Source organism: Taudactylus pleione, unplaced genomic scaffold (assembly GCF_031769625.1).
Source record: "Taudactylus pleione unplaced genomic scaffold, aTauple2 ptg000086l, whole genome shotgun sequence".
Lineage (NCBI taxonomy): Eukaryota > Metazoa > Chordata > Amphibia > Anura > Myobatrachidae > Taudactylus > Taudactylus pleione.
In genome coordinates, this window is record NW_028284488.1 from 32,488,862 (window position 1) to 32,500,366 (window position 11,505).

General features: G+C 46.5%; 1 protein-coding gene across 1 annotated transcript in view; it reads right to left on the reverse strand.

Annotated features, from left to right (window-relative positions):
- The window catches only part of RSBN1L (round spermatid basic protein 1 like), a 138,625-nt gene extending 127,120 nt beyond the window's left edge, over positions 1-11,505 (reverse strand). Inside the window, exon 1 of the mRNA XM_088468820.1 lies at positions 10,519-11,505. Within this exon, the coding sequence (XP_088324946.1) occupies positions 10,519-11,080 (562 nt within the window). The 5' untranslated portion in view covers positions 11,081-11,505. The remainder of the gene's footprint in view (positions 1-10,518) is intronic.

Genomic DNA, 11,505 nt, shown 5'->3' on the forward strand with positions numbered 1-11,505 from the left:
GGGTGCACGGGGGGGAAGGTGGGTAGACCCTTTTAGGGGGCTCCTTTTCCATGCAGTTCTGGGCCAGCACGTTGTCCCTGCTGGACCTTTGGTCGACAGTCTTAACGCCCGGCACAGTGTAGGTGGAAGTCTGGTAAGGATAGATGATGTGGCGGCGTCCCGCAATTTGTACAACTTACCTACCGGTAGGTGCCTGTGTAGGCGTTGCGATTTGGGGGTGGTGGTCGGCAGTCTCTGATGGTATACAGCGGCAGGTTAGATGGCCGTTCTTGTTGTGCTGCAGCTACTGGTGCGGCTGTGCCCCGTGATGGTGGCACAGTTGGTCTTGTTTGCGCTGGCAGGGTGGGTCAGCGTGGTGGATGGAGCCTGGCTGGATGCGCAGGCTGCGGCAGGTCGGCGTCTCCGTGTTTGGGATGCGGGCCGGTACCTGCGTGTGTGCCACGTCGTGCAGCGGGACGGCCGGGTGAGGCTGTTCGGATGAGGGATGCCGTGTGTGTGCAGTGAACGCCGGCTCCTCGTGGTTCCTGCGGCTGTTGGCGCCCAATGTGACCCCCCTGCTGTCCCAGCGACCGCTGATCACAAGGAGCTGCCAGCACCTCCGGCGAGCGGCACCCCCGCCTTGTGACCGTGACACGCCCGGCTCTCAGCCTCCCCGCCCCACATTGGGCGCCAACAGCCGCAGGAACCACGAGGAGCCGGCGTTCACTGCACACACACGGCATCCTTCATCCGAACAGCCTCACCCGGCCGTCCCGCTGCACGACGTGGCACACACGCAGGTACCGGCCCGCATCCCAAACACGGAGACGCCGACCTGCCGCAGCCTGCGCATCCAGCCAGGCTCCATCCACCACGCTGACCCACCCTGCCAGCGCAAACAAGACCAACTGTGCCACCATCACGGGGCACAGCCGCACCAGTAGCTGCAGCACAAGAACGGCCATCTAACCTGCCGCTGTATACCATCAGAGACTGCCGACCACCACCCCCAAATCGCAACGCCTACACAGGCACCTACCGGTAGGTAAGTTGTACAAATTGCGGGACGCCGCCACATCATCTATCCTTACCAGACTTCCACCTACACTGTGCCGAGCGTTAAGACTGTCGACCAAAGGTCCAGCAGGGACAACGTGCTGGTCCAGAACTGCATGGAAAAGGAGCCCCCTAAAAGGGTCTACCCACCTTCCCCCCCCCGTGCACCCATCCTGCTCTTCCCCCCCCACTGCTCCTGGGTCAATTACCCTCTAGTAGCATTGTGCCTACCTACCTTAAACCAATAAAATTACCTTGACCCAACACCACCGTCTACGTCTCTCTGTCATACAGATCACTCTTACCCAAGCACTTTACACACTGCCCCACCATATAGAGAGCGCACCTTACCCAGTTTTTACCAGTCTCTAAACTAGGTAGGAACAGGTACTCCTACCACAGGCGCAGCACTCTTACACCCCCTACCCCCATACCTCCAGATACACGCACATCCCCTCCCCCCACCTCTCTTCCCCCCCATTACTCTTTCCCTCTCCCTCCTGCCTCAATCCACCCCCACAGTCATATCAGTGAGCGCGGTTCACCACCCTTTATTCAGAAATAAGACAGTGTCAATACAGCAGCTAGCAAACAGTCACATACAATACATATAAAATAAAATGACAATCGACTAAATCAACTACACAAACACAAAGGAATGGTAGGATGTAGAGCACTATATACCTTAACCAAGGGACAGGTATACAGAGAGCTTTACCCAAATCCTACAGAGACCAACAGCTACAGGGCGCACTGAGCATGGACTGTGAGGGTCTCATATACACATGGAGGGTAGGCGGAGCAACAGAGATGAGCAAAATCCTTCGTGAGACAATTCATGTGTGGGGTTGCTTCTCAGCCAAGGGAGTGGGATCACTCATAATTTTGCACAGCCATGAATAAAGAATGGTACCAAAACATCCTCCAAGAGCACCTTCTTCCAACCTTCCAAGAACAGTTTGGTGACGAACAATGCCTTTTCCAGCATGATGGAGCACCTTGCCATAAGGCAAAAGTGATAACTAAGTGGCTCGGGGAACAAAACATCTAAATTTTGGGTCCATGGCCAGGAAACTCCTCAGCCCTTAATTCCATTGAGAACTTGTGGTCAATCCTCAAGAGGCGGGTGGATAAACAAAAAACCCCAAAATTCTGAAACTCCAAGCAATGATTAGGCAAGAATGGGTGGCTGTCAGTCAGTGGGGGGAATTCAATTTAGTGCGATGGAGAATAGCTGCGGGAGGGAGCTCCCGCATCTATTCAATTCAAAGCTCTGTTTGGGTGGGCAAAGGATTTCTTCTCGCACCCCCCTGGGGATGCAAGGAGAAATTAGACAAAAGTGGCGAGCAAGCAGCTGTTTGCCGGCACTTTAGTTGGAGAATGCCGGTTACCACACCTTAACACCCAGGTTTAGTCGCGAGAGCCGGCATTCTCTGACTTACCTGCTTCCCGACAAGGCACACAGCGCATTGAATTGAATAGCTGTGAGAGCTCCTTTCCGCGGCTATTCATCATCGCGCTGAATTGAATTCCCCCCAGTATGTGGCCCAGAAGTTTATTGACAGCATGCCAGGGTGAATTGCAGCTAGGTCTTGAAAAAGAACACTGCAAATATTGACTCTTTGCATAAATTTAAGGTGCGTACACACTGGGCGATAAAGTGGACGACTAAACGATATCGTCAACTATATCGTCCATTTTTTACACCAAAACGATGAAAGATAACGACGATGCGCGTTCCCGCGGGTCGTTCGTCATTGTCGTTCATCGGGCAAACATGCAGGCCAACCTGATGATATCGTCAGGTTGCTGCATGTTGGGGAATGGGGGAGAGAGCCGGGCGCTGAACGATATCGTTAATGATATCGTACAGCAGGTGTGCTCAGTGTCATGAACGACATTGAGCACACCCTGCCAAGGACACACAAGACGATATCGCTCAGGGAGCATGTCGTCTATAGTGTGTATGCTCCTTTAATGTAATTACTTCAGTATACCATAGTAACATCTGACAAAAAGGTCTAGAAACACTGAAGCAGCAAACTTTGTGAAATACAAAACTTGTGTCATTCTCAAAACATTTGGCCATGGCTGAAGAAAGGACAGGACACCCTGCAAAATACAGTATTGATGTGTAGCTGCATGTGTACATTATATGGGGAGATTGTGGTCTCCTATACATAACTATGTAAAGCTGGATTCATACCTCCAATGTGTTCTTTAAAAAAACACAACAAACTACTACAGGCGTCTTAGAAAAGTCCCACCAAAAGAGTTCTGCTCGCCAACTCAGGTGGCAGAAAATCATGTATTTCCGGCAGTCGGCAGTAACAACTGAATAGCTCTGAGGGGAGTGCAAAAACAAGCTGCGCGCAAAAACAATTAAATTCCCTCCAATAAGAATAATGAACAGTAAATAATTTATTAAAAGTAATACTTTAATATGCTATATAAGAAATTGTTAATAAATAAATAAAATAAATAAAATATCTGACGGCACTATACTTGGAACATAAGAAAAATCCAGCAGAAAAATATGTACTAATATACACAGAATTTCTTCTATACACTAAATTTAAAAATGTCTGAAATAAAATGCCAATAAAGGGGCGTATCCAATTAGCCCCGAACATTGTTCGGGCACTAATGGATTCCCCAGGGCTGTCCACTTAGCCCCGAATGCAGCCCGACGCCAGCACTTATCTGGGCTTTTCTTTCGGGACCTTATGTGTCCCGAAAAATAATCCACGATAAGTGCCATTTTTTTCACCTTAAAAAAGGCGAAAGCACATACGTCGACAAGCTTATCGCGGACCCTATGTGTTTTTGCGAGATAGATCCTATTATTTCATTCTAAATAATAGGATAGGCTGAAAAAAAAAAAAAAAAAAAAAAAAAAACACTGGTGAAAAACAGGGATAATCGTTGAAAAATCCCTGTTTTTCGACGATTGTGGGGATCAATTAGCGACAGAACAATATTCGGGACTAATTGAATACCGCTCAAAGTAGTAAAAGCAGTATTAAATTAAAGACACTTAAGGATGGTACAAACCAGACGATGTCTAGCATGTACCGACCTCGTAAGAAACAGACCTGGCGGGGGGGGGGGGGGGGGGGGTTAGTGGAGGGGTGTCCTCAGATCTCTCTGAATGTACAAAAGATCCGAGGATGCGACGGACGACCTGTGGGAATGATGCGTCTGAATCGGCCAAATCGTTAAAAATATTGTGTAGTATGTACCCGGCATTACAAAATAAAACATATTGACAAATGGGGAAATTTCATAAGAGTCTTTGCAGAAAGTCTTTTTAATAATAGTCTATTCTATTATCAAAAAGAAAAGTTTTATTATAGATGTCCCTGCTCTTGTCTATATAATGAGCTCCTACTGTAGACAAGGCCTGTCTATAAGTACTTAGGGAGCTATTCAATTCAGGGCGCTGTTAAGTCCAACTAAGTCGCAGAATGCTGGTTAGCGCCATTAAAGCTGGGTGCTTAGTCATGCTAACCGGCATTCTCTGACTAAAGTGTCGACCGTGAGGCTGTTAGCGCTGCGCTGAGCCGGGAAACAGCCTCACGGCAAGCACTTTAGTCGAATTTCTGCTCGAATCCACAGGAGGATGCCAGAAGAGATCCTTTAGTCAGACTAACAGCACGGTGAATTGAATAGCCCAGGGAACTCCTTCCCAGCGCTATTAACAGCACTCTGAATTGAATCGCAACCCTATAAGCAAACTTACCAGTGTGTGCCAGACCAGGTGATCTCTGTTTTTCTTCATATAAGAAAATGAAAGATCATTTGTAAATTACTACATATAAGGACTGGACAGTATGGTCACCAGGTCAACTTCTGCATACCTCAGCATTACTATTCCACAGACTAACAAAACCATGAGATCAGTGTTGCCTTTATTTGCAACTGAACCCGGAGCATGTGGTGCACCAGCTGCAAATGTGCGAGGGGTGACATAGCCTGCTATAAAAGAGGTGGCGGAGGTAGGGGTGGTACGGTCTACTATTACATGAGAGGGACACGGTTTGGTTAACTGCTTAGTGAGGAAGTTATCTGGACTATACAAAATATTTTGTAGAAAAGTCTTCTGCTCTTATTGTGCTAAGAGCACTGAAGCTTTTGACCATAAATCCTAGTTGTTAGAAGAATTTGTCTGTTTACAGTATAATATATTACAGCATATTTTAGGTATGCTATTCCAAACTATATAAAAATACCAAGATTATAAATGGAGCTTATATACATTTACTTATATTATAGAATAGATTTGCGATGGCGGATACACCTCCTACACAATAAACGGTGATCCCAAACAGCAGCCCATCTAACCACTGAAAAAAATATTCACCTTACTTTTCAAAATACAGTAGATGCACATAGGATTTTGTGATGTGTGGGGCAAGGCTTACAGATGAGATCTCCAACAGTTAAATTGATAACCACATGTAAAAATAGATATATACATAGCGTAATACAGTACAGTTGAATATTAATAAGTGTCCCCTGTGTAACAAATTCCACACATTCAAGGGTGGTGATAAAGATTCCATTTTGCTCCAAAAGATGAAATTTCACCACCCAAGATCCCCTACCTTACAGGGTAAGGTACAGGTATCCAGACGGCTAGATATTACAGTGGACCCAGCACTCCAAGCATGCACTGGTGTGTTCCGCTACTACACCATCAAGAGGAGGACGCAATCACCAGGATTCTGATTGTTTATCAGTGTTAATTATATAGGAGGCTAGGGACTCCTCAGGGGGACTTTTTCTCTTACCTGCAGCTTACCCTGTGTAAATTGGGAGTTTTACCTTAACTTTTAAATATATAATCAAAGGGAAATATACTATGTATACTTATTCTTGTCATCCATTATGAATTCACCATAACAAATCAGAGGAGAACATAAAAAGAATTGACTATAAGGCCAGTTGTCATCTAACCATATGTAAGCACAATACCAATAGGGGATCCCAGGTGGTTGAATTTCAACTTTTGAAACGAAAGGATTCTTTATCATCAACCTTGAAAGTGTGGTGTTTTTTACACAGGGGATTCATTTTACACTAGGTATAGTTACATGTTATTTTATTTGATTGTTAAAAACATCATCCGCTAGCCAAGCACTACACCATCACACAATACTGTACTAGCATTACAGAATGGCAACATCTTATGTAGCATTTTACAGATAATTATTGGTTTTGAATTCATCTTTTTATTTTATTTTTTAAACACAAAAAAATTAAACACAAACATGGAGAGAACATACAAACACCACAGATGAGACCCTCGTCCGAATAGAAACGAATGACCAGAACAGAGGTAATAATTTTAACCACATGCCACCCTTGATATCTAATGTGCCCTGTTAAAGCCATGCTCAATTAGCACCATATTTTCTGCATGAATGTCTCCTCATTCAATTATGTGTCACTCTTTAGAACACCATCTTGACTCGAATGCCAGTAGTGCAAAATCATTGGATTTTACAATGATGGTATAAAGGGAGAACACTGGAATTTAATGCATTTATGCACAGCTTTCCACCTCAGGCTCCTCTTGACTCAGAAAAAAAAAATGTTTATTACATTTTAGGTGAGGAATCACTATATCCCTGCAAATGGGTTGGGTACGGGATGCCTGCGCACAGGCTTCCAGCGGTCAGAATCCTGACGCCAGCATCCCGAGTGGGTCACAATCCAGACAGAAGGAGGTAAGTAAACTATCCATCCTCTATCCCTAACCTTCCCTCACCGCAGCCTAAACCTACACCCTCACCAACCGCCCACAACCTAATCCTCCCCATAATGACTAACCCTAAACCTCCCCTTAACCCCAATACTTACTGTCAGGATGCCGGCGCCGGGATTCCGGTGCCAGCATCTAGACATAGCAATCACGCTAGGCTGTTTCAGCTGGGCGCCCTGCCCTATTTCTGCAGGCCCTCCAGCGCGGTGCCATGAACACACTGAAGAGATATGAGGTACAAAGGTTTTTCAAAAGATTTTGCCTTACAGAGGGTACACAGTACATTCTTGTGAATTAGAACGAACACACACACATTTTTTTTTTGCAGTGATGATTTTCTTTTTTATATTATTTAATATTTTTTTATTACTTTGCATATTTGTTTTTTCAATACACTCATTTCTGTGTAATAATGTTATTTGTTGTATATTATTTCTATTGATTGGTGTGAGCAATGTATATTTCTATTCGGCCACTCGTGGCTGTTTCTATGGTGATACATTTGTATTTATCTGCACCCCAGGCCCTGATTACACCTTGTCTATGTCCTCTGCTTTAGGGGGCTGTATAACACTGACTCCTGTTGTATCCGGTTCAGTAAAACACAGCACTGTGTTCTCACTGATCTGGCCGATTCTCCACACCCCCTGCAACTTCCATTTCAGTGAAATGTAGAAGTGTGGTGTTGCTGCTGCTTTGGTCGGACGGGATGTATTGCCTCCTCGTTGGAGCGCATACATCGAGATAGCATGTGCTCCAGAGAGGTACTCGGACCGCGATGACAGTCATTTGGACTGTTGTCACTGCAGGTAGTGATGTGGTGATTTTGTTTTTCATTGAAATTTGAAAGATGACTTTGCGCTACACAGGAGAACGATTAGGGGTTAACATTGGTCTGGAAATGAGGTCATAAAGAGTATAATTATATTGAATTATGTAGAGTGGGTACATATGGGGCCCAGGGGGCATGGTCTTACTTGCTGTAGGTGTTTGGCGTGTTGCATATGCTGTCTATTGTGCACTGCAGTGCTTCCGGGTGAAGGACTCGTGTGGTGTCAGAAACATTTGAAGATTTTACAGTTCTTTTTGGTATATGGAAAACAGAAAGGGAGTATCCCCTAGATATCCCCCAGCACACTAAATGTTACCTGCAACAATACATTAAAACTATATAGTAATAGAAATTCAGAGATATTTGTTGCATGAATTTATAAGTACATGGTAAGCTGCCAGGCCACCTCACCACTTTTCTGATACTGGCATTTTATGTTTGCTTTTTGGTATATGACCTGCAACAAGTAAGAAATAAAAAACTGCATTTCATATATAAAAGGAACCTGGTGAGGGCTCCTGATTTTTGAACTATCTATATACGACGTCCTCATTGCAGGATGTGGGATGACACCCCAGTCGGTGGAATACTGTTGGAGATGTGAATATATTATTTTTTATATATATATATATATATATATATATATATATACATACATACACACACACAGTGTGGTTGGCACTCCCATACAAAAACATAAGCCTGGGCGCCCCCTGTGGACAGCTAGATGTGCTCCCCAATATAATCATCGTGATGGCGGCACTCTGGGAAAAAAATAAACTCTTGAGTTTCTGAATAAAATATATATATATATATATATATATATATATATATATATATATATATATATATATATATATATATATCTTAGCCATTTTCACCACGGTGGACAGATATTTTTGTTTCCTTCATACTATCTTAACTTATATGCCAAGTTGATTTTATCCCTCCGGTGTAAAAGAGCGTGCTAATATTAAGACTAGGTAAATTACGTTTTTTTTTTTAGTCCTCAGCAGTGGCGGCTTAAGAGGTGGGGCCACAGCGCGGTCCAATATTCAATTAGGGGAACCACACCAACTGCTGCCAATTTGCCAAACGTCACTGGCAGTTGGTGTGGCTCCGCAATTTGAATGTTGGACTGAGCTGCGGCCCCACCTCTGACGCTGCCACTCCACCCAGACAATTTGCTATTGAGTCTATTCATGTACAACATGAAGTGGCTACTAAAAGATTTCACTATATATTGCATCACATCGATGTAATATATAGTGAAGTTTGTAATATATAGTGAAGTTTAGTAGCCATTCATGTAGACTTACCTGTCCGGCGTCTTCCTGCGGTATCCAGCCCCTAGGTGATCCCTGGACACAGTGAGAAGACAAATATCGGTAGCCTGCCTCACTGCACATGCCCTGGCGTCCAAGAGCAGCAGGTCAAGTCAGACCTGCTGCAATGGCCGCTGGAAAAAGGAGGCGGAGCCAGCGCCAGGTGCTGAACAGACAGCAGGGACGTGTGCTACTTCCCTGTTCTGTTCAGGTTGCTGTACAGATAACACCATCCTCAGATGGCAAATCTGTACCGCAGGAGAGGAACGGAAAGCTCACAGTACGGTGATGTGATGCAGGCATGGAGCAGGAGTGCTGCTGGAGACGTAATACACTTCTTCATGGTAAACTTGCTCCATGAATAGCACGAAGCAGACAAGAGCCCTGATTTCAGCTAAACAGGGCTCTTCTCTGCTTCATGAATAGACCACTTAAGGCGCACATCCCTTACCCGAATAAACAGAGCGATTGAACGATAACGACATAGTTATTGTTCAATCGCTTGTTAGCCAGGCACAAATCGGGCAGCATAGTGTAAAAAACGACCAACGATGCACGCTCCCCCGCTGGTCATTTTTTACATCTATCACCGTCCGAACATGCTGGTCAATCTGCAGATAACGACAGATTGCCCATGTTCGGGGATGAGGGAGGGTGCCTACACTCTTGGCGGGATGAACGACTGATCTTTCAGTGTAGGCACAGACTGTGAAACGATTACAATGTCGTAATCGTGCAGTCATTTCAGTTTGCTAGTGGATGTGCCCCTTTACATTCCCACAGCACTTGGGACATATTGCTGTGTCACCCAATCACCTCGATCAAGAGGGAACATTTTACCACTTTTCACCCATTAAGGGGTAAAATTTAAAAAAAATCCAAGCTTAGTGGGTACCTACTCATGGAAAGAATATACTGCCTGAATTACATGTTTCTAGGTCCAGAGGTTTGGGCTTGTCGCTGATGAGTCAGTCAGGACATTTGTTTTTATTTGTAGATAATTAGGAGACAGACATTGCACTGGGAACAAATCAGCAGAAAATTAAAATACAATTAACAATAGATTACACTTAAATTTCAGGCAGTATAAACCTCAGTTGCTCTCTGATTACTACCACATCGCTTCAATCGTTTTTCTTCCTTGTGTTAGCATAGATACAAAAACAGAGTGCTTGAGATGTATACTACCCTACATTTGAAGTATATTGAAAACAAACTGCTTAGCACCCAAAACAACAGGGGAAACATTAAAAGAATAAAAGTGACCAGGCTGCTTTTTCCACACAACAGAGAACAGAACATATAGGCCTCAGGTGGAAGCCACATAATGGATCCATCTGCCCCATACACTACATGGTGAGCACATGCAAACAACAACAACCAGTGACCTAGGGAACTCACAGGAGCAGCGAGTAATGGCTCAGCAGCATCAGCCGATCACCACCTGGGTGATGTGTCCTGCACAGGCGATGTAATGTATGTACATCAGGGGGGGAGGAGGGGGAGAGCCCCAGCACACGGAGCCCATGTCAGGAAGAGACAGGGACGGTCATACTCACCTCTGACAGCAGCGGGTGGTGGGGCACCAGGGGGGCCGGGGATTCCCTCAGTCCCGGCCGCTACCTCACCGTTATTCTCCGCACAATCATCGCGCCGCTTCCTCCTCTCCTTGTCGCGTCTGTCTCCAGACTTCCTCGGTCTGTCGGCCGCTACGAGCCGGGCGGGCGGTGCTGGCTGCTGGGAGCTAGACGAGCCGGGCGGGGCGAGGCATGGGCTGCTGCCGGCCACTACTGGGAAGCTCCTTGTTGCTGAGGCGCCATATCCCGGTCCTGCCCGGTTGCTCCCGCCCCCTCCGCCCTCGCCATTCACACGCTTCGGCTTGAAGCTCTTTTCCTCTGACCGGATCTTCTTGGCGGGATGCAGATCGCGGCCGCCGGTGGAGGACGGGGGAGGCTTCCCCTCCGTGCCGCCCCTCACCACCATCACCTCTCTAGCTCTCGGCAGCGCTTCATGCTTGTCAGCTGGCGCAGCACGGACACTGTGCCACAGCTCCGCCATTTTGGGCTCCTGCGATACCCAGACTCCGCCGCCGAGCTGCCAGGGAGGAGTGGGCGGGGTCATCTGAGCTTGACCAATGGCGCGAGGACCAAGAGGCGGGCTCTAGACAATTACTTCCAATCGCGTGACTGAAAAGGGGCGTGGAAGTAACGTGACGCCAATGTTGAAGTCAAAAAGGCGCATGGGAGTCGAGGCCATTTTGTCAGTGTCACCGCGGAAAGGAGTAGTGCAGGAGAAGGAGGAGGCGGCTCCTGCTGAGGCTGGAGACAGTTGGCGATGGCGGCCTGTCAGAGGGTGTGCGGGGAGGCGTGTCCGCTGGGAAAGCAGCAGGCGGCACAGGAGGGAAGCTGACACCGAGCCCCGTGCGTCTCCCAACGGCAGGACAACACCGCGGCGCTCAGTCTGCTCCCTCGTCACGTGGCGTGGGCCGTGTTACTGCGCGTGCCGTAGGTCTGTGTCTCCGGTCCACGCACTGGCTGCCGTATGTG